This window comes from Cucurbita pepo, chromosome 12, assembly GCF_057944985.1.
Source record: "Cucurbita pepo subsp. pepo isolate OVF chromosome 12, ASM5794498v1, whole genome shotgun sequence".
In the NCBI taxonomy this organism is placed as follows: Eukaryota; Viridiplantae; Streptophyta; class Magnoliopsida; order Cucurbitales; family Cucurbitaceae; genus Cucurbita; species Cucurbita pepo.
Window position 1 is genome coordinate 1,564,810 of NC_141809.1, and position 23,743 is coordinate 1,588,552.

At 35.2% G+C, this 23,743-nt stretch overlaps 3 protein-coding genes across 4 annotated transcripts; all 3 read left to right on the top strand.

The window, feature by feature from the left end:
* The first annotated feature begins 142 nt into the window (after positions 1 to 142).
* On the top strand, positions 143 to 6,118 carry LOC111807355 (uncharacterized). Of its 2 annotated transcripts, XR_015423194.1 has the most exons (9): positions 143 to 524; positions 1,504 to 1,743; positions 2,565 to 2,971; positions 3,294 to 3,479; positions 3,735 to 3,927; positions 4,469 to 4,545; positions 4,609 to 4,759; positions 4,873 to 5,221; positions 5,792 to 6,118. XR_015423194.1 is itself a non-coding variant. In XM_023693053.2 (8 exons), exons 1-8 carry the CDS (start codon positions 198 to 200, stop codon positions 5,167 to 5,169), a joined length of 1,878 nt encoding a protein of 625 aa, XP_023548821.2. In that variant the 5' UTR covers positions 143 to 197; the 3' UTR covers positions 5,170 to 5,420. The 2 variants fall into 2 exon arrangements, 1 of the variants encoding a protein (XP_023548821.2); XM_023693053.2 differs by lacking the exon at positions 5,792 to 6,118 and having other exon boundaries at positions 4,873 to 5,420.
* Positions 6,119 to 8,750: 2,632 nt separating this feature from the next.
* LOC111806984 (AP-5 complex subunit mu) lies at positions 8,751 to 12,862 on the top strand. The gene is given in 7 exon segments (XM_087129120.1): positions 8,751 to 8,763; positions 8,864 to 9,024; positions 9,026 to 9,286; positions 9,288 to 9,488; positions 10,567 to 10,614; positions 12,537 to 12,671; positions 12,842 to 12,862. Coding segments are annotated over 7 exon segments (840 nt in total).
* A 9,196-nt stretch (positions 12,863 to 22,058) lies between these two features.
* On the top strand, positions 22,059 to 23,278 carry BUD2 (Adenosylmethionine decarboxylase family protein). Its single transcript, XM_023693264.2, has one exon. It carries the CDS (start codon positions 22,074 to 22,076, stop codon positions 23,133 to 23,135), a length of 1,062 nt encoding a protein of 353 aa, XP_023549032.2. The 5' UTR covers positions 22,059 to 22,073; the 3' UTR covers positions 23,136 to 23,278.
* The last annotated feature ends 465 nt before the right edge of the window (positions 23,279 to 23,743 follow it).

Consider the following 23,743-nt stretch of genomic DNA (forward strand, 5'->3'; position numbering starts at 1 on the left):
AAAATTGTATGAGACGAAAGGAAAGTTACGGGTGGACACGTGGACACATGGCGTGCTGGCAGTTATCAACAGAGACAAGGGTATTATGGTAAATTACTTATTTCCCTCTCCAGCCAAACCGCCGACTCCACCGATCCTCCAGATATAAATGCCTTCCTCCGATTTCCCTCCGCGCTGTTTATTTCTGCTTCTTTCTGATGCCAACAAATTCCGGTCTGAAATTCCAGCGACGAGAGATTGAAAGTTCATCGTACTCGATGCGTGGCCATGGTTGGATCAATACGGTCCTTCCTGACGAACTAATCGTTGAGATCTTCCGGTGCCTTGACTCGAAGCTGAGTCGAGATGCTTGTTCTCTCGTCTGCAGGCGTTGGCTTAAGCTCGAGCGCCTCAGCCGAACCACTCTGCGAATTGGCGCAACGGGTAGCCCCGACCTTTTTGTTCAGCTCCTAGCTCGCCGTTTCGTCAATGTAAAAAATGTCCACATTGACGAGCGCTTGGCGATATCTCTCCCCCTTCATTCAGTAAGCCATTAATTTTGACCTCAATTGTCTACTTGATATTCATTTTGGCTTATGGATGATGCCATTTCTGAGTTTTTAGGATTGGAATTTTGCTTGTTGGTTTGATTTCACGAGTGTATTATGTGTAATTGGAGAATTTGATCCGCTTATCGAGTACTTTGGAGAGTGAACTGGAATAGTGCTCATTTAAGAACGTATCGTTGGGGAATAGTGGTGTGCATTTAAGTCAGAAGAAAAGGAGGGAGTAATTGGCAGAATGGTTCAATGTTGAATAGGGGACTTTACCGTGCAAGTTTGATTTAGGCCAACCCAACCCATCCTTTTATGCTAGAGAGCTCGAGAAACTGTCTTATTCAGGGAGCTGAAATTCATTGCTAAGGTTTTTGCGTCAAAACTTTGAAGTTTTTTTAATTTCATCAATTGAACCCTCGATTTGGACAAATCACCTTTGTTTGTTGAGTTACTATCTTCTAGATTCATAAATAGGCGTGGGATTTTATAATCCTGAGCTCACATTTAGTTTTACGCGCTTGAAGGAGTGAGACCGATAGTTGCTTTTAGCTCTTTCATATGCTCAACTGTAAAGGAGGAAGAAAGAATATGCTTTACCTCGTTCAAGAAGAAATAGGAACAGAATAAGGAGTTTAAGAATAAATAGGTGAATGAGCAGTTAAGAAGGAATAGGAGAATGAATCTTTCTATTCTATTTACCGAGACGAAATATTCCTATTATGTCAATGCCAACTGGGTTTGAATGTTCTTATAACCACTAAATTGGCTGGATTATGGATATTATGTTGGTTGTTTTGGATGATCCATTCATTAGTTTTTTTGGTCATTTTTGTGATGATATTAACTCCTCTGATTGTTTAATTGTAAAGATTTCATTTAATGAAACTAAAAGTTTAAGCTTGAATAAGTATTGAAATTGAATAAGTATTGTAAAGATGTCAAAATTTTATTGGGAATGTCTATGCAGGGAAGAAGACGGCGCAATGAAGTCATGCGCTTGCCATTTAAATCACATCATGCAACTCATAATACTAGGACTGAAGGTGCGCCGGAGTCTTCTTGTCTGTCTGATGCTGGGCTAATTGCCCTCTCTGTAGGTTTTCCGAACCTTGAGAAACTGAGCTTAATTTGGTGCTCGAATATCTCAAGTCAGGGCTTGACATCCCTGGCTGAGAAGTGCAAATTTTTGAAGTCACTGGATCTACAGGTAATTCGTAGTCTAGTTTCCTAATTTATGGAAGAAAAATCCCTAAATCACGGATGTGAACTTTTAGTGGAATTGATAGCTTGAAATTCATTTAAAGAACCTTTTCATTATTTTAAAAATAGTTGTTATTAGATGTTTTTCCAGATAATCAAGAATCATGTCCCTGGTCTTTAATGTTGCGTATCTACTGCGTTCTACAGTTATCTTTTCGAAACTCAACTCATTTTGGTGGCACATCACGTCTTTCCTTTTCTTTTCACCTTCTTGTTTTTCGTAACTGTGGGTGTTCATGCTTGGTGACGCCTAAACATTTGGTGATAGCTAACATGATAGATATTTAATATCCTAGGTAGGAAGGTGGCCATCATGGTTTGGCATGTCCATTCCCTTGCATTGTGTCATTTAGCATTTATATATAGAAATGGCTTCAGAAAAGACAGATTGCACAACCTTATACACGGTCTTCACTTATTGAAGTACTGCCACTATAGAACTTGGTCTCTTTTGTGACCAACGGCTTTATCCTAGTCGGATAGCTGAGTTGACAATATATAAGCATACTAGCTGAAAGTATTTCTGAGTCAGGCTTTTGACTGGAATTTTGTAACGTAATGGGGTTTCTTCGGCTGGAATTGCTAGCTGATGTCTAGCTTTACTGAATCAGAATTTATTTTAAGACTAACTATGTCTGGAGGCTTGTATCAATAATAATCATAGTTTCCCCAATGCATTGCCACCCATGCCTCTTATTCTCAAGGTTACTTACAATATAGGTCAATGTTCCTTCTGAGAAGTATTTGTTCTACTCTGATGTTTCCTAGGGTTGCTATGTTGGGGATAGAGGTGTAGCTGCAGTTGGGGTATTCTGTAAACTACTCAAAGATGTAAATTTTCGTTTTTGTGAAGGGCTGACTGACGTTGGTTTGGTTGAATTATCCCGTGGCTGTGGGAAATCATTAAAATCATTTGGTATGGCTGCTTGTGCCAAGATAACGGATGTCGCACTAGAAGCTGTAGGCATGCACTGTAAATATCTCGAGTCCATATCGCTAGATTCCGAAGTTATCCATGACAAAGGGGTGCTTTCTCTTGCCCAAGGATGCACACTTCTTAAAGTTTTGAAGCTACAGTGTACAAATGTCACAGACGAAGCTTTGGTAGCTGTAGGCTCCTTGTGTCCTTTTCTGGAACTATTGGCTTTATACAGTTTTCAGGAATTTACAGACAAGTAAGTTTCTTTTAATCAGGAAAAAAAAAAAAAAACTCTGATTATTTCTATCTACACGCTTCATTTTTATGATGATCTATTACCCTTTTTTGAGTAAGCAGCTTCTTATTTGAAGGCCAAGGAATTATAGTATTTGGGGATTTTTCCCCTTGGTTTAAGATTACAGATGCAGCCTTTGAGTTCATTGAGCACTGAACATTATGTTTGATATTCTTCTCCAAATTATGTGTGTGTTAATGGTTGACAGATACCAGCATCAGGAAGAATCTTGATCTCAGCATTCTTCATTTATTTACCCACCCACATTTTTCTAATGATTCAGGGGACTACGTGCCATTGGAGTAGGCTGCAAGAAGTTAAAGAATCTCACTCTAAGTGATTGTTATTACCTGAGTGATATGGGCTTGGAAGCAGTTGCAGCTGGTTGTAAAGGACTAACACATCTTGAAGTTAATGGCTGCCACAACATTGGAACCATGGGACTTGAATCCATCGGAAAATCTTGCCCGTACTGTTTCTTTCCAACTCCTGAAACTATTTCTAGAATATTCAGATGGATGTATTGTCTAGATTTATTATCTAAATACTTGCATTACCCTCGTTGTTGGGTGGGTTCTTTCCGTGGAGCGATTCTCATTTACAGCAAGCATCCGACTGGTGCATCAATGGCCGTTCCTGTTTAATCACAGTAATTTTTCTCCTGGTCGTTATCTGGTTTTTGTTGTTTCTATCTGAATCTCTCTTCATTTTCCCTATCTTGCAGCCAACTCACTGAATTGGCTTTGCTGTATTGCCAAAAGATTGTTAACTCTGGTCTTCTTGGAATTGGTCAAAATTGCATGTTCTTACAAGCTCTCCATTTGGTAGATTGCTCGAAAATTGGAGATGAGGCAATATGCGGTATAGCCAAAGGATGCAGAAATTTGAAGAAACTCCATATTCGACGATGCTATGAGGTCTCTCTCTCTCTCTCTCTCTCTCTCTCTCTCTCTCTCTCTCTCTCTCTCGTCTACTGCATCAATCATATAAATCATTATTACAGGTCCTAGTTTTTGCTTCAATTTTATTTTTAATAAATATATCGATATATATTTTAGTCTTACTGCTGTTCTTAGTGATCATAACTAGATTGAGTTTAGCAGGATGGCTGCCCAAATTAGTTGTTTTTCTTTTTTTTCTGAAAAAGAGAAATAAAGAACAACTAATATCATCGTTTATATTATCGATTATCTCAGTGACACTTCGAAAAGTTGGCCACAATTTATCTATTGAGCTTAATGTTGGGCATTCACTTTCCGATACCATAGAATTTGATTTTCTTATATCTGGTCTTTATACGAAATAATCAAGAATACTATTTGTAGAAGGTATTTTCTCTTCATTCAATTGATAAAACAAGTTGGATGTGGTTGAGCTTTATCAATCTGCATTAAGATATGACATTCTAGTGGGAAGGAAGAAGTTTCACTATTAATGAAGTGTTTTCTTTGGAGCTAGATTGGGAATGCAGGAATTATAGCTGTTGGAGAGAATTGCAATCTCCTCACAGATTTGAGCCTCAGATTTTGTGATAGGTGCATTCTTATCCCCCTCCTTGCCTCCCTCCCTCAACATCTCATGGTTTTAATTTTTCGTAGGGTTGGCGATGAGGCGCTTATTGCCATCGGCAAGGGATGTTCCCTTCATCAACTGAATGTTAGTGGGTGCCACCGCATTGGTGACGTCGGAATCGCAGCCATTGCTAGAGGTTGTCCCCAATTGAGTTTCTTGGACGTAAGCGTTCTTGAGGTATGCCCCTCGTTCTCTCTCTGAAGGCGAGACTCGAAGCGAACGTTTTAGTCGAAATGAACTTCTCAGAATCTGCTAGTACTTATCCAAACAAAATCAATATCTTTGGACAGAACTTGGGAGATATGGCAATGGCTGAGTTAGGAGAAGGCTGCCCCTTGCTTGAGGACGTGGTACTGTCTCACTGTCACCAGATAACCGATGCAGGTATAATGCATTTAGTGAAGGGCTGCTCCATGCTCGAATCGTGTCACATGGTCTATTGTCCCAGCATTACCGCAGCTGGGGTCGCCACTGTCGTTTCTAGCTGCCCGAACATAAAGAAAATTCTGGTCGAGAAATGGAAGGTGAGCGAGAGAACGAAACGACGTGCGGGCTCAGTTATTTCCTACCTTTGCATGGACCTCTAAATCACATTCTCGTGTTCGTGTTCATGTTCGTGTTCATGATGGTTAAGTTCAAGTAAGATTCTGTTATTGTTTCACTTTTCAGCTGCCATTAGTTGTTGTTTTGTGCTGTATCTTTCATTGTAATATTTAAATGCAAAAGAAGACATCATGGGAGCAATGGTTTTGTCAAGAGAGAATGTTGGCAGAGCTATTGATGCTTTACTTAATTAGCATCGTTAATAATAATAATTTATAGAGTACAATTAAGCGGCGATCTTGATGCCTCTGTTCTAGCATGAACGAAGAATGAATATTCTTCTTTAAACAAAGGTTTAAGGCTATTACTTCTTTTATCTTTTTACTATTATATTTTATCATTATTTGTTTTTTTAGTTTTATGTGAGAGTAGTGATTCATCTTTCCTAGTTGTCTACCTACTCGTGCTCCTAGTTCGATTGGAGGTCAGAAAGTGTGGTTCGTTGGAAAAAAGGTCGTCTATTTTGACATGATGCCTGAATTGCTTAGCAGTGCTTCGTTACTATTAGATATATTTGTATTTCATCAGTCATATAACTCTGTTTGCTAATGTCATGATCATGCTTTCTAAAGCGTGTTGTCTATGGTTGCATGTCGGATGTTCCAGTCGTGTTTGTCCAGGGCGTGTTGTTCATGACCGCATGTTCGTTTCAAGTCCCTTTTGCATGCTTTCATCGATAGGTCTTTACTATTTCATGTTGTCTCAATAGAGGGGTGTATGATTATTCACCAAAATTATGTCTACATTCATCAGGCTAAAATGTCCTTAAAATGTACTATATGGGGATATGGCTAGTTGTCAATTCTTTCTATTCGGGTTATATGTTATCAAAACTTTTGTTGTCTAATCGCTTGTAGCTTATAACATTGTTTCTTTTTTTCAAATTGTTTTTAGCGTATTTCTAAAATATTTCTTTCAAATGTTACTCGAGTATACGCCAATGTTATTTGTGAAGTTCGAGTTTATCACCGACTAACTTGTTCACTGAGTTATAACAATTGCTATCTCACTGCCACAAGAGTGCGATTGTGACACTAAACACGTGATTAATATGTGACCATCCTTGATCAGACAATATTTAAAATTGAAATGCTATCATGTTCGAACTCAATTAATTGATTCATAATATCTTAATCCATTAATAAATTCCACGATTAAATTTGCATGGTTTAATTTTGGGGATCATTCACGCCATATTAATTTAGTTAATATTTAAATTTCAGGTCATAATTTGATTAATCTAAATTTATTTCGGCTGGAAAATATTAATTTTCCCTATAACTCAAACATAATAGAAAATTTCACTTTTACTGCAAAATAATATACTTTAAATTTGGAATTTTCCTTTTTTATGGATTTGCCCGTTGCAAAACCAATAGACGCCCTGTCGTTTGCATCCATCCTTATATAAGCCATTCTTCGGACCGTTATTGAGCACCCGTTGCGGAGAAGAAGCCAGTGCCTGATTGTTGCAGCATCAGAGCCATTTGGATCTTCACGACGCTATTATTTTCTCCAGGTTATGATTTCCTCATCTGATTACGTTGAGATATATTATTTATGAAATATATCTTAGATATTATATCTTAATATTCTTCCATTTATGAATCGGTTTAGAGTATATTTTATTTTATTATCAGTATTTAATTTTTTTATATTTTCCGTACTCGCTTGTATCCTATTTAAAGGATATCAATATGAATGATAATACAGACCTTCCCAATTCTATTTTCTATCTCATTCTTAACATGGTATCAGAGCACCGATCTTAATATTCCTAATATCAGAGCACCGATCGTGATATTCCTAATACCTCCTTGGACTCAGAGTCCAAGGGGAGTATTAAACCTAAAGCCAAACCCTAACTCAATTAGTGAAGCCTTTACGCCGATCATCCAATATCAATAATACGTTATAAGCATCTTCAAATTTCTCACCAAGCTCAAAGGTGACGTATTCAAGATGTTCGTATTTTCTTTCACAGCCTCTCAAGTGATCTAAAGCACCGATCTTGGTGTTATTATCTACTAAAGCATTTATGCATGGACCAAGAAGTGATCATGGAGGATATTCACTTGTTCCAATTCAAATTAAATGGGACAAGTTACCAATCCTCGAGTCAATCATTGCGGCCTATTTCTGAGTCTGGCATCTTTCTTGAAAATTCAATAATTTCTTGAAAGTCTAAAAATGCAAACCAATCAAAGGCGGTCTATTTTTTTACGGATATTTTCATTATTGGGAAGACAAGAGTGAAAGACAACTTGAGTGTTATTGACGTACGGTAAAGACAAGTTGGATGTGATTGACATACACTCTCCAACTTGAAGGGGAGGGTTGAAATATATTATTTATAGAATATATCTTAGATATTATATGTTAATATTCTTCCATTTATAAATTGATTTAGAGTATATTTTATTTTATTATCAATATTTAATTCTTTTATATTCTTGCTTGTATCTGATTTAAAGGATATCAATATGAATGATAATACAGACATTTCCAATTCTATTTTCTATCTCATTCTTAACGGATTATCCTTTTCTCAGTTTCATGTTCAATTGAATAGCTCGATCTTTTCTTTTTATTTTAGAATTTTTCCGTTTGTTTTCCTTTCGAATTAGCGATGCCTGCCTGTATGATGAATACTTGTTTCTTCTTTCCATGGAATCGTTCGAAGGATAGAATTACTTTCTCACTGTTAACTTGCTTTTGATTTTGATGTTTCGGTGGATATTTTTGAGGTTGAATGCGAGAAAAATTGCTGCAAGGCAAACGATGTGGTTGTATATTCAATAATGTTATTTTCTTCATATTTCAATAGCTTAATCTCCGAGATTCCACCTCTATTTGATTCTCTAACTGCTTCTTCGACGCGAGATCATGAAGATACAGTTTACTTTTGGCTTTCCTTTACAGGAGGTTTCCAGTGGTGGAGAGGCGGTGGCGAACAGCATGCAAGACCGAGAATGATAGATATACTTCAGACGATCTCACGTCTAGCGTTTAGGGTTTACTTCCGAATGATTCTGAGTTAGCTGCTGCATTTGTTGAGAGAAGGAAGAGGTTAGTTGAGATTGTTCACTTCTACTCCTATATATTTTTTTGCTTGTTCAAAAACTAGTTAGGAAGTAGTTTATTCCTTCCTTTCTACTAAGTCGATGGCCTAGTTGTAGTGCACAAGCTTTCATGTCACTGTTGTGATGTGCGTCAAATGGAATATCAATCTATAGCAAGTTTATGTCATCATTAAGTGTGTGCTGTGATCTTATTCTCCCAAAACTTTGTCATCACTAAATGTAATATCGATCTAGCACATACAGTAGATTTTCTGGTGTTACTGGTTTGAGGACGTGCTAAATATAAGCATTGTTCTCTCCTCACTGGTCTTCGTCATCACTTAATGTAATATAATCTACCACGTGCAGTAGATTAACAGGTGTTGCTGGTCTCACGATTTAGTAAATGCAAATCTTTGTCATCACAACGTGTGTTGTTTAATCTTGTTCTCACAAAGTATTCTGTTATTGCTTTTGACGAAGGCTGAATGCATAGCGGAATTATGGAAATATGCTGTAATTTGTTGTTATGTCCTTCAAAATTCAGAAAAAAAAAATTGTGGTCATATAAAGAAGTTCTAATAAAGACTGCCTGATGTTTCCTTCCCCTTTGCAGGGTCTAATAAGACTCACATTGAGGGATTTTCATTCCATCCTTGTGCCCAAGTTCCTGAACATGGCATAGATAAGCAAGCTGTGATGTTGTCTCCCCCACTTGGTAATTTTGTTTTAATGCGTTATCAGGCAATGTGTGCTTCTGGGCCTCCTGTTAAAGGATTTTTACCAATTATCCATGGTCTCTGAGGATAAAGGTGCTTTTTTGTTCAAGCTGTGCCTGATGGAAGGTTATAAAGCTCCTCTGTCTATGGAATTCTGTACTGTAACTATGCCCTTTCCTAGAAGGATTGTATCTTTCGATGGAACTCCTTCAATTGGAACAGTTTCTACTACCGAGCATTCAGTTGAGTAGAAAATTTTAGCAAGTGGACGAGGGCTCTTGGGAAAAAGTGTTGAGGCAACTTTTCCTGGAACTATCAGGTTTTTCACCCTGGCAAATCCAAAGCTGGCATTCTTCAAGTTCTGCCTCTTCTAGTGTAGAGGAGGCAGATAGTGATGTCAAGGCTGAAAGCGCAAGCGATGTGGTCAGTATTGAGGAATTTTTAATGGAGAAAATGAGTAAGGATCTTCCTCCAGTCGAACTAGAGGAGCCATTTTGCTGGCAGGCATACAATTATGCGAAGGTAAACTCTTCTTCTGTACTATTAAGCATTACAACGTTTCATTGCTTAGATTTGAGCTCAATCTTGTTATAAGGTTCTCATGCCAACATTCTCCCCTCCTCGTAAGTTGAATGACCTCATGTTTCCTACCATTATCATATATTTGCTGCCATTATCATTTATTCTGCCATCATAGAATGTTGTAGACATGTTCTGTCCCCATGGCTCGCGAGTTTCTGTACTTTTACTCCAGATGGGTGTTTCAGCGAGTTTAATACACACACACACACACACACACACACACACATATATAACAACTCAAAAATGGATGGAATGTTGAATTTGTGCAAGGATTGATCATGGTTTTGAAAATATTTTCTCCAACCCATGGTAATTTTCATATGATTGAATTCCACTATAGATATAGCTTGATGAATGCCATGGCGTGAAACCTTCTGCATCTTCCTCTTGCCTTTTGCTCGTGTTAAAAATCAAGACATCAAAAAATGATTTTATATAACTATCTTCGTGTACAAGGCGGAAATACTTAGTGAAATGCCCTACTTATCAGTGCTTGTCTGATGGTATGTTGGGATTTTTTGTCTACTTATACGGAAGTTCTACTTAAAACAAAACTGCTCCGCACGATCATCAATATTTTTCTTTTGTTATGTCTCATATGTTCACAAGGCATTGCACGCACATCTCGTAGATGGGTAAACCCATATTTAGGATTAATGATGGTTGGCAGGTACCAGTTTGAGACATAGTGTATAGCAAGTTGTCTGAAATGCTTACTTTTTATGGAAAATGGTCATATATATGTCAAAGCTATATATAAACTGAAACCATATATATATATACTCCCCGTCAATGCTTTGAAAATGTAATTTTTGCGTTGTCTGTATTCTCTTTTACTATATACTAAGGTCATCAATATAAACCTTTAGTCAATAATTCTCGTGCATTTTCTCTCTCCTATTATTTGTGTTAATCTAGATCGAGTGTGTATGTGTTGTTGTGTGATCCTAACATTCCTTTTATACCATATGGAACTGAAAGTTGTTCCTCAACTCCTTAAACCTTTTTACTCGTTCAGGTCAGCATTTATCCGGCTGTTAAAGCTCCAGTTGAGATTTCGACCCAGGTATGTAATCTTACTATAGCGGGCTACATTTTTATTGTAGTATTTGATTCATGTGATAAGATGAAGGAAAAAAAAAAAAAGGAGATTACGAACTGCCTTTTTCACTGTTCTACAACTCCATGTTTTAGTTTGCATGCGTCACACAGCGCATTCTTCTACTTTTCTAAACTTTGCACTTTAAATGTGCAAAGCTTAAAAAAAAAAACAAAAAACAAAAGAAATGCCCTTTAGTGTAATGAAAAGCACTTCTTGTCTGTTTGCTATAATAATGGTTCGATTCCTGAGTTTCTAAAAGAATTTATTGACCTATTCATTTCATTACCTAAATGAACAGGTAACTCCAGGGGATTATATTTTGTGGAACATCTTGGATAAGTGCCTGTCTGTCTCTTGTCTCTTGCCTCAGAACAAATATAGTTGGTAAATGCCACAAGTTAAAGGACAAATCAAATACATATATATACATACACACACATACATACATACATAAGCACATACATACATATGCATAGACATACATACATATTCATAGACATACCTACATAAACACATACATACATACATATTCATTGACATACCTACATAAACACATACATACATACATATTCATTGACATACCTACATAAACACATACATACATACATATTCATTGACATACATACATATACATACATATACATATGTATATATATATATATACACATATATAGATATATATATATATCGTGATTTTCAGTGGTATCCCATTTGGTTTTCTTCACATATCTGCTATGATCAGGCTTGTATATTCTTAATGAATTATATTTTGTCCAAGACCCAACACACCGGTCAACGAACAAGTTGCTGCTGCAGAATTCAGCAGATAAATCCTTCAGGTGAGCAGAATTTTGCACTCGTCACTTTGTTGCAATGCTCGTTTGTACTCTTTAACAATCTTATTTTATTGAAGCGTATAGCATGAAATTAGGGGTCCAAATAGAAAGATCTATTGCTTGTTGAGGACCAAGATGAGTTTTAGAAGACACAGTAATTCTTAGGTTATTATTAAAAAAAATTGTAGTATTCTGATTTGTTATTTCATTCTCTTAATATTTTGATAGAAAAATATGCTCTTGAAAAAGAGACGATGGACCCAATTCACCCCCGAGTTTGGCTGAAAACGGGCGTCGAGTATTCCAATTTAGCGCCAAATTGGTGAGTGCTTGAAATTATCTTCATACACACAGAGGATAAGCTTAAAAAAAAACAAAAAAACAAAAAAAAAATGCCCTTTAGTGAAATGAAAAACACTTGTCTGTTTGCTATAATAATTGTCCGATTCCTGTTTACTGAGTTTCTAAAAGAATTTATTGACCTATTCATTTCATTACCTAAATGAACAGATAACTCCACGGGATTACATTTTGTGGAACACCTTGGAAGTGTTCTGTCTGTCTCTTGTCTCTTGCCTCAGAACAAATATAGTTGGTAAATGCCACAAGTTAAGGACAAATCAAATACATATATATACATACACACACATACATACATATTCATAGACATACATATATATATATATATGGTGGTTTTCAGTGGCAACCAGTCTAATCCCATTTGGTTTTCCTCACATATCCCATTTTATTTTTATTTTTTCAGATAATAGGAATTTTATTTGAAGAATTTTGAAATTGTACCATCTAAAAAAACCCTTAACCCATACGTGTTTCTGTGGGTCTTAGTGTAACAGGTTTTTCTGGAAATATACATACCCATATATTTCCGTCGCGTCGTGCATTTCGTGCCATTGCCCTTCGTCCCGCTTCGATTTGTCACGTAAGAAGATAGGCACATAAGCTAATGATTACCTAAGAACACCAAAATCATTGTGCTATATTTTCTTTTCGTTAATAGATTATTTATATTTTATTTTTATTTTGAAACAGTGTGCACCTGCTTGTCCTGTTCTCATTATCAGTGCATGCAGAAGAGAAGCTTTTTGGTACCCTCTAATTGCACTTGTCTGCCTGGATGGTCATCTGGTGCCTCTCACAATCAGCCTCAGGTCTGGTCTTCTTAAGGTACGCCCTCGGTACCCTTATATATCCTATAGCTTAGAGAGAGATAGGCACTCATAATTCAACATATTTTTCAAAATAAAAAATATTATTTGAACTTTTACAAAAAGAAAGGGAGAATTGATTTTACGAACTTCACTCATTCACCTTTTCCTAATTGAACGAGTTTACAGTTCAAGAAAGAAGGGAGATGAAACATTAATTCAACTGAACCGGAACCTCTATTCCCTGAGCTACTGAACCTGAGCCTAATTTCGCTGCCTGGATGGTCATCTGGTGCCCCTCACAATCAGCCTCAGGCCTTCTTAAGGTATGCCCTCGGTAGCCTTATATATCCTATAGCTTAGAGAGAGAGAGAGGCGCTCATAATTCAACATATTTTTCAAAATGAAAAAATTATTTGAACTTTTACAAAAAGAAAGGAAGAATTAATTTTACGAACTTCACTCCTTCCCCTTTTCCTGATTGAAAAGTTTACCCTTCAAGAAAGAAGGGAGATGAAATATTAATTCGACTGAACCGGAACCTCTATTCCCTGAGCTACTGAATTTGAACCTGATTTCGCTGCCTGGATGGTCATATGGTGCCCCTCACAATCAGCCTCTGACCTTCTTAAGGTACGCCCTCGGTACCCTTATATATCGTATAGCTTAGAGAGAGAGGCGCTCATAATTCAAACATATTTTTCAAAATAAAAAAAAATATTTGAACTTTTACGAAAGAAAGGGAAAATTGATTTAAATTTATTGATTAATGCATTTTTTTAAAAAGTTTAAATCTGTTTTTTTCCTGAACTTTCATAGTGTGTTCTTCTTTATGGTTCCCAAACATTCAAGTAATATGTTTTTGTGTCTAAATTTTTGTATCCTTTTCTTTTTATTTTGTAAATCATTTTATCTAGAATGCGTGTGCTTTATTTTATTATCTTTGTTTGTTGGACGATATAAACTTGTAAGCAAGTGCTTGAAAGTGGATAAAGTAGAAATAGATTTTATGTTTAATTTGTAATGAATGTTTGGGAACCACGTTTTAAGAAACTCAAATAAAATATATATGAAAGTTCAGGTCAAAATAATAGTATTTAAACTTTTTTTCTAATTCGTATTTAAAAACAAAAATTATTTTTGAAAATTTGCTATATTTCTCGAGACAATGAAGAGAGGAGATGTGTTTATTGTCACAATTGCACTATTGCGACACTGGGACAGCGGTTGTGTGACGTTTATTTAGACGTTGCAGAAAATGTCGTTGCTTGCTCGTTTGTGAGGAATGTTTAAGGAAACGTGAGCATTGAGAGATTTTTTAAAGAGAGTTCGAAAGTAAGCTTGAAAGTTGTTATACGGATATAATTCATGTAGTACATTTTGGGGTATTTTAGTCGGGTCTAGACATGAGTTCGGTGAATGATCATAAACCCCGTATTAATAGAGAATGAAATAGTAAAGACCTATTAAGATGAAAGCATGTAAAATAAATTTGGAACGGGTATGTGGTCATAGACAACACATTCTAGACAAGTTTGATTGGAACATCGGACATGCGACCATAAACACTGTTTGAACCAACACGATCATGACACTTACGACTCGTAATTATTAACATTTCTTAGACTAAGAACCTAAAAGAAAATGCATATTTAGAGTTCCAAGATGTGGGCAATGCCACCATTTTCGAGGTTAAATATTCATAGGAAAGAAGAAGAAATCTAAATTGGGGTTTGGGTTTGAGACCTCGTGAGAAAATGTTTAAAAAAGAAAAATGGCGGATTTTGGAAAAAGTAATTCAACTTTTGGGTTTGGAACAGAGGGAACATCATGCCCTCTCTCTCTCGCCCTCCCTCTCTCTCTCTCTCCCTCTCTCTCTCTCTCTCTCTCTCTCTCTCGCTCCCTCTCTCTCTCCCTCCCTCTCTCTCTCCCTCCCTCTCACTCTCTCTCTCTCTCCAGGCCTATTATTGTGGGCCCAATGGGGTTTGGAAAAGCAATAGGCTTTCCTCTCTCTAAGCCTTTGTAGGCCCACAAAAATACCACAAAACGACAGCGTTTTATGTCAGCAACTTGGTGAAAAGAAAGCCCAAGTGAGCAACTAGGGAAATTACTTTACCTTTTGGCAAAATTTTCGTACTAAATTAAAAATTGTTTTCACTTAAATTTGAGGGAAAACAATTTTTAGGGTTTAGGGTTTAGGGTTCGTCTAAATATTTTAAACCGTATCAAACTTCTCTCGTCTTTCAATTTTATCAAATTTGAGCCTAGACTTTGTTGAAGTTTAATTAGTGGAAATTAGCAACTAAATAACTTTGTGTCATAGGTTTGTTTTATAATTCATATCATTTTGTACTGTATTTAAATTTCATAATTCAATGAAAACATATTTTCTAAAAATGAAATTTCAATTTTTTTTTCTTTTTTCTAAATACTAATATTTTGAAGCTTAAAATTCCAATAATAAATTTAGAAACTTGGATTCGAAGTCATTTGTGTTCGGTTTGTGGCCACAAATCTGGTATCTCACAAATCGGTAGTTTAAAATAAACACCAAACGGTCCAACATTTTTTAACTTATTCTATTAATCTTGTATGTTTTTTTTTTTAAATAACTAGATAGTGGATAATGGGAGCTTAAAATATAGTGGATATAGCATGGTCCTCTTCGTGTAAGGATTTTCAACATTCACGTGAAAGGATTTCTAACCATCATTTACCCGGGGAAAGATTCTCGTATTTAACTCTTATATCATCCTCGGTTTTCTATAAAATAAAAAAAAAAAATTAATATATTTTAAGAATACATAGTCTGACCTCTATTCCACTGTATTAAATTTTTCATCTAAAAAAAATCTCATTCAAAGCGAATTACATTTATTCGTCTCTTATAAATGTTAAAAAAGAATTCAAAATTTTATGTTTAATACAACTTTAAAATTTTAATTTTTTATTTTTTTTGAATAAGTCTAAAATAAATAAATAAATTTATTATTATTTGATGCAACAGAAGAAATGTTGATGAGAGAAACAAGAGAACAGTACATATAAATGATTGGTTGTAAGAAAAAAAGACAGAACGTGAAGTTCCATAAATAAATAAATAAATAAATAAATATTGAAGTAAGAGGAGAAAAGACCAAGGCATGGGGTGAGAGTGTTGATAGGCTTCCAGAGCCCAAGGGATAAGGGATAAGGGCCTTCCCAAAAGTCACCCACCAAAATCATACCTCTTTGCGTGGTGTAATCGAGTTAGATTCTCATATTAACAATTTACAATTCCAAAAATATTTAAATTTGTTAATATAATCATCACGAGACTCACTAATTTAAATTTGTTACTCACACTAGATCGATTATGCTAAACAATGACACTTGACTAAGATCCGTTAGCGTAATTGACAAAATGATGACTTATTGGACTTCCTTTTATCCAAAAGTCGGTCGAATTTGATGGGGTTCACACCCCAGAACGTCAAATGTTATAAGTAGTCGGGTTTTTTTAAGATTAGATTTGATTTGGTTTTTTAGATTAGATTTGATTTGGTTATTTGAATTAGATTTAGTCTCGGTCGAGATTTGATTCTGTAATGCTATATAATGAGAGAGTTCTCCCTCCATTCAGCATATCCATTCCTAACGAGTGGTATCGAAATTTGGGAGAGTTTTGGGTGTCACATTGTATTTGTTGGGTGACACTTCCTAACACGGTGGGTGGAGATGGGAGAGTTTTGGGTGTCACATCATATTTGTTGAGTGACATATTGGTGAGAGATTTTGTAGTGTGATAGTGAGGTATTTACTTGTAACACTTAGTTTATTAGTGATTGGTTACTACCCGTGGATGTAGGAGAACTTCTTCTCTCCGAACCACGTAAATATCTTGATGTCTCTTTGAGTAATTCCATTCATTAGTGTTATGAGTACATTCGTTCCGCTTCTGGCACACAACAGGAAAATGTATAGTATTAATGTGTAAGGGCCAGCTGGGTCGTCTTGGATTCTTCCTTTATAGAGAGAAGGATTAAATTAAATTAAATTAAATTAAATTAAATTAAATTAAATTAAATGGGAATTATTTAATTGTTAAGAAAATATGTTAGTGGGGGAGTGAAATGGGTAAGGCATGCAAGATTGTGTGGCCACCAATATATATATATATATATATATTAAAATCTCACTCACTTGCGATCTTTGGTTTGCCTTTCTAAATCTTTCGCCATCCAACAAGGTCATCATAAGGTACATGCATGGTCTTGTTTTTTGTCGTTTCCCACGTAGGATTTAGAGCCTCTATATATATATATATATATATATATATATATATATATATATATATATATATATATATGACCATAAAATTAATTAATTAATTAATCTTTGAAAGAAAAAAAAAACAATATACTCGATTGTGCTTGAACTAGTCACAAGAATTGGCTGCAAAACCAAAAATTCTCGGGAACAGCCCAAAGATTTTGCGGACAATGGAAATAATACAAATATATTTTTAAATTTTCAAACTTTTAATAATAAAAGTTTTGAAGTATATTCTAATTTTAGTTGAAAATTGCTAATAAAGTAAAAAATACGTTTAAAATTTTGAAAGTATTTAAAAATATTATTAATTTTTAAAGATTAAATACTACTCTTAAAATCTAAAATGTAAAAAAAAAAATTAAGAATATTTTTTAATTTTTTTAAAATTAAAAATTATTAAAAAATTTAAAATTAAAAGGTACTTTTATTAATTTAGCCTAAGTTAAATTAAATAAAATTTTCTAAATGGCAAAAAAAAAATAAGAATTTCTCTTGGTGTATATTGACCTAACTTTATATAATATCTTTTTACATAATTATAAAATCTGTGTTTTTAAATTTGATATCGTTTGATGCAATAATATATTAGATATATCGTTCCACTCTACCGTTAGCAGATATTGTTCGCTTTTGATCTGTTATGTATTGTCGTTAGTCTTACGATTTTAAAACGTGTCTACTAGAAATAGATTTTCACACCCTTAAAAAAAATGTGATGGGAATGAAACATTACTTATAAAGGTTTAAAACCGTCAGGTTGACAGTGATACGTAATGTGGCAAAACAAACAATATCTGTTAACGGTGGATTTGTTATTGAAAGTGTTTTAAGGCGTGCAAAATCCGTAGCCATATATGGCGGCTATCAGCTAAATTGTTGTAGCACTGTGCCGATTGTCGCACAAACACAAGCGTCGCAAAGTGGGGACGACTTGTCGAACTGAAAAAAAGACAAAACAGGGGGGGGGGGGGGGGTCGTCTGTGGGCCCACTAAGTTGAGCTGTTGGGACACACGTCGGATGATTTTGTGGTTCGGTGGGCCCACTTATGGTGGTTGTCGGGGGCACATACAGCCGATTTGTGGGACCCAATCATAGAGTTGGAGAAGGAAGATCCATGATTCTTGGGTGTGCTAAAGGCTTATGGTGTTCCCAAAAACCCTATCCCTTGTGGGCCCCACCGCCCTTTCTGCTTCTCCCACACTAACAAAACCCTAATTATATATATATATATAATATATATATATATATATTTTTTTTTTTTTGTTGACCATTTTTTATAAAAATAAAATTTGTCCAAAAGATTTTTTCAACCTAATTCGTATATTTATATATATATAATTTTTTTTTTAAAGTATGATTTTAAGAATATATTTTATTGAATGAACTCTAATCTATTCATTATCTTTGACGTGCAACTAAATCACGAGTCATTCTTTAGCAAACTCGTCATACCCATCTTGATTAAACTCTCATAATGTGTTCTATGCAAGTAAATCACAAGGGAGGCCACGTTAAACGACTTTTTTTAGAACTCTTATGGTTTCTAATCTCGTACTCCGTTCATATGCTATTAATGTTTATTATAAAAATAGAGTGGAGACTAAATTACAAGCCATTTGTGTCATGGACACGTGCTTTGAAATCCTGAGACGGATGGTGATACATAATGAGCTATTGCGGGCAATATTTGTTAATGGTAGACTTAGGCTGTTACAAATGGTATCAAAGCTAGACACCGTGCGATGTGCCAACAAGGACGCTAGACTCCTAAGGAGGGTGGATTGTGAGGTCTCACATCGGTTGGAGAAGAAAATGAAGCATTCTTTATAAGAGTGTGGAAACCTCTCACTAATAGACACGTTTTAAAACCGTGAGGCTGATACGTAACGAGCTAAAATGGACAATATTTACTAGTGATCGTAAATAGATTTTAAGTCAACTGACTTGTTCTATAGAGTAAGCTTCCTACGATTAGGTCATGAATCTCGAAAGAGTGTCGTAAATAGGTTATGCATAACAATAATGAAGGGAAGAAGAAGCTTGTTAGAATTCAATTATTGACCTAATCTTGTGGTGTGGAATAGTCTTAAATTAAAAGCTAAGAATTACTGCGACAACGAAATAGGGAAATAGCACAGTTTTGACGGCACTCAATCATGTTGTTCCAAAAACACACTCATTTTACTTCCTTTTCGCTCTCCTCCTTCTCATTTACACTCTAAGTACCCTTTCTCCTAACTTCTCCTCTTTAACGGTGATTTAACAGTGATCTCTTTTCGATTAGCTAACGTGGGACTCTAATAATCATCATCGATCCTTTTCTCGAACATAGTATGTCATTGAGCCTCCTTTGAGAAATCCTTCTAAGTCTCCCTTGACGACTCCTTCTCGAGACCCCTCGAACAAAATATACCATTGAGTCTTCTCTTGCTCGATACTTGAGGATTCTATTCACATGACTAAGTTAAGATAAGGGTATGACTCTGATACTATGACGACTCATTCTTTAGAGCTCTCGAACAAAGTATATCATTGAATCTTCCCTTGTCTGATACTTGAGGATTTTATTGACATGTCTAAGTTAAGATAAGGGTATGACTCTAATACCACGTCAACTCATTCTCTGGAGCCCTCGAACAAAATATATTATTGAGGCTTCCCTTGTCCGACACGCGAGGATTCTATTGACATGTCTAAGTTAAGATCAGGGTATGAATCTGATACCACGACAACTCATTCTCTGAAACCATCGAACAAAGTATACTATTGAGCTTTTCCTTATCCGACACTTAAGGTTTCTATTGACATGACTAAATTAAAGGTACGACTCTGATACCATTGATAGGAACGACACTTCACACTCCAAATTTTGACCAATTGAATGCTAATTAAATGGATGAGTTTTGTTTTTTTTAATGTTTCCCCTTTTGTGGGTTTGTTATGTTATATATAAATAGAGAGAAAGAGCATGCATTTTGGTACTGTTTTTGGGCACGTCTTGTTTTATTTATTTATTTATTTATTATTAATTAATAATAATAATAATAAATAAATAAAAATAAAAATTATTTGCTTTCTTAGGAATAGACAGACATGTTCTGTCCCTCACAACTTAGGTTCCTTTCATGGTTTTGTACTGTTCCTTCATCACCTTGTCCCTCTCCTCTCTCTCAAACTAATTATTTATTTTTCTTTTTATTTTAAATCACTTTAACTAATTATTATTTTCCTAATTCTTACCAAATTAATTACGGAAATTTTTTAATTTTCATCGTTATAATAAAATCTGAAAATAATAATTATATCAATATAAATTATAAATTTTTACCAATCAATTAATTTAGACTATTTTGTAGAATAATATCGTTTTTAATAAATTTGAGCATTTTTTCATTTATTTCATTTTCTGAATTTTCACTACTTATTTATTAAAATATATATATATATATATATATATATATATATATATATATATATATATATATATATATATATATATATATATATATATATATATAATTTTTCTTGCTATTTCATATTAATTTATTTATGAAAATTAAAGATGTAAATTCATATAATTATTAGTTTGTAATCACATAATTTTAATAAATATAAATTGATTTTTTTTTTTCGCTACAATTAAAATAAATTTTTATGTAAAATTAGGACAATAATATAAAATAAGTAAATAAAATAAAATAAAATTTAAATCTTTACCCAATAATAGACTTTATTTTCCCAAATATTTTATTTAGATAATTCAACTATTAATTTTCAAGACAATATATATATATATATATATTATACAAAGTCACTTCTAAAAAGGCAGATTTAATCATTGTTTTGAGACATATAAACACCAATTAAGCTCTAATTTACAAAATTATCCATATTTTAATATTTATTATAAGAATTTATATGATAATGTCCCATTAATCATCATTAAAAAAAAAGATTTACCAAATAACTTCACAAATAAAATAATTATAATGTAAATTGGCTGTTGGGTATTAGAAAAACATGAAATATAATTGAGTTTATCCAATTTCCTTAATAAAAATAAAACCAAAATGGTGAATAATTAATTAAATTTAAATAAAATTAAAGTTATATGAAAACTTGGATGTTTAATTAATTAACACTAATCAAACAAATTAATCGAGTGATTAGTTTAGTTTAAACCATCCACTCTAATCTCATATCAATCATTAATTCATGGTTTATGCATTATAATGCTCCCATATAATATCACCCCTTCCTAATTTAAATATAAATTAAAAAATTTAAATATTTAGTATAAACTTAAGCTTTCCTGGCTTTGTTTTGAGCTTCCCCGAAAGCTCATGATTATTCCCTAAATTAGCATGAGGCATATGGAGCTCTCGAACAGTCTCCCCTTAATCAAAGTTTGACTTTTTTCTCTAGAACCCTCGAACAAAATACACCATTTGTTCGACACCTTAGTCACTTTTTTACTACACCTTCGAGGCTCACAATCTTTGTTTGATATTTGAGGATTCTATTGTCAGGGTTAAGTTTAGGGCATGGATCTGATACCATGTTAGGAATCACGACTATCCACAATGATATGATATTATCTACTTTGAGCATAAGCTCTCATGACTTCGCTTTGGGCTTCCCAAAAGGCCTGTACATCACTCGTAAACTCATGATCATTCCCTAAAGCAGCTAATATGTACACTGAGGTGGACTGTGCTTCTACAACTTCAACCATAGCACAATTTTAAGTTTTAATGTCGTTTTTATTTTATTTTAACAATTTCACAAGGGGCATATTATTTATAATTTAAACACTTAAATAAAAGAAATTAACTATAAAATTACAACATTTTAAATATATGTATATATATATATTGTTATTTGTTGTGGCATTATCATCTCTTATTCACTTCTTCATTATAATGCTCACAATCATTATTCTTGGTTGCCTCATCCGCATGCTCTCTTAACCTCTCTCTCTATATCTCTCTCTAAGCTTCCCATTATTCCCACCTATAAATTTCACCCTCTCCCATTCTCTCTCCCACCCTTTACTCTAATATTCTCTCTCTTTCTCTCTCTCTCCCAATCTCTCCACCTCTTTTAATGGCGGTTTCCGGTTTCGAAGGCTTCGAAAAGCGCCTGGAGCTCCATTTCTCCGGCGACGACCCAGTCTTCCTCAATGTGGGCCTTCGCCAAATCAGCTTCGATTCTCTGGAACAAGTCCTACGCGAAGTCCAATGCACCGTCGTCTCCGCCGTTGGTAACCATTACTTTGACGCTTACGTGTTATCCGAATCAAGCCTTTTCGTTTACCCAACCAAAATCATCATCAAAACCTGTGGGACCACTCAGCTACTCAAATCCATCCCTCCATTGCTCCACCACGCGCTTAATCTCGGCCTTACACTCTCCTACTGCCGTTACACTCGCGGTAACTTTATCTTTCCTCTGTCACAGCCTTTCCCTCACACAAGCTTTCACGACGAAGCTCTGTACCTTGAAAATACCCTCCCTAACCACCTCTGTTTCCGTAAGGCTTCCGTTATGCCTTCCAACCTCCCCTCACATGCTTGGCACGTGTTCTCCGCTTGCGATCAAAACCGTTTGCTTCCTGATTTTTACACGGTGGAAATTTGTATGACGGAGCTCGACCGGACTCTGGCTCGGAAATTCTTCCGCCGTCCCGGCGATGGAAAATCCGGCGACGCTGCCGGAAAAGAAATGACGGAACTCGCCGGAATCAATAAAATTAACCCCAATGCTCTTGTTTGTGATTTTGGCTTTGACCCTTGTGGCTACTCGATGAATGGAATCGACGGCGATCGGTACTCCACCATCCATGTCACGCCGGAGGACGGTTACAGTTACGCTAGTTTTGAGTGTGTTGGTTCGATTTACGACGACGACGACGACGGCGGCGACGGCGAGGATTTGGTTCGGATGTTGAAGAGAGCGGTTCAGGTGTTCCGACCGGCGAAGGTTTCGGTGTCGACGACCTCCGCGTCGCATCGAGTGTGGGCGAGGGTGGTCGGAGCAATGGAGCCACTTGGATTGAAATGCCGGAGTTGTACGGCGGACGAGTTTCCGGCAATCGGAAGCGTCGTGTTTCAAACCTTCACGGCGCGCCGGAAAAAGCCGGTGGAATGCGGCGGCTGTACTAGATAAAAGAAACCAATCCGGCGATTTTCTAGTCAGGGAGTTAGATGGAATTTTATCATTTATATGCCACGTGGCAAGAGTTCAGAGGATGATGATGTGGAGGAATTCAATTGGTTAATGAGAGTGATGAATGTGGGGTTGACTTGTTCTTTTTTTTTTCTTTTTAATTTATTTCTTTTTTCAGTTAAAAAAAAAAAAAATCCAAAAATGGGAAGTGGGGCTTCATATTAGAGACATAGGGATGGTGACGTGGAAGTACCAAGAAGCTTGGGGCCTCTAAAATAAAAAAAATATATATATATATATATATTAAAAAAAAATCATAAATTTCATGATAATGCACCCCACTTAGGCTTGTCACGCCTAATATTTTTGAACCATTTTGTGTAGTAGTGAACAAAAAAAAGCCAAAAAAAAAAAAAAAATTATAATTCCGTGTGGTATTCGAACTTCTAACATTTTAATCAAGCAATATACATTTATTATTTTTAAAGGTATAACTAATAAAAGTCAGGCCGAACGGGTTAATGACTCGAATGACCTGACTAAGGTTCACAACCCAATATTTTATTTTCGAGATGGGTTAATTTTTTAATTTAAATTTTAAAAAATTT

Bases quoted from the DNA above. Each gene is read 5' to 3' on its own strand.
- LOC111807355 (XM_023693053.2), top strand. From the start codon at position 198: ATGCCAACAAATTCCGGTCTGAAATTCCAGCGACGAGAGATTGAAAGT. The intron at 4,546-4,608 runs GTGCATTCTTAT...AATTTTTCGTAG, and splicing joins AGCCTCAGATTTTGTGATAG to GGTTGGCGATGAGGCGCTTA. The intron at 4,760-4,872 runs GTATGCCCCTCG...ATCTTTGGACAG, and splicing joins TGGACGTAAGCGTTCTTGAG to AACTTGGGAGATATGGCAAT.
- BUD2 (XM_023693264.2), top strand. From the start codon at position 22,074: ATGGCGGTTTCCGGTTTCGAAGGCTTCGAAAAGCGCCTGGAGCTCCAT.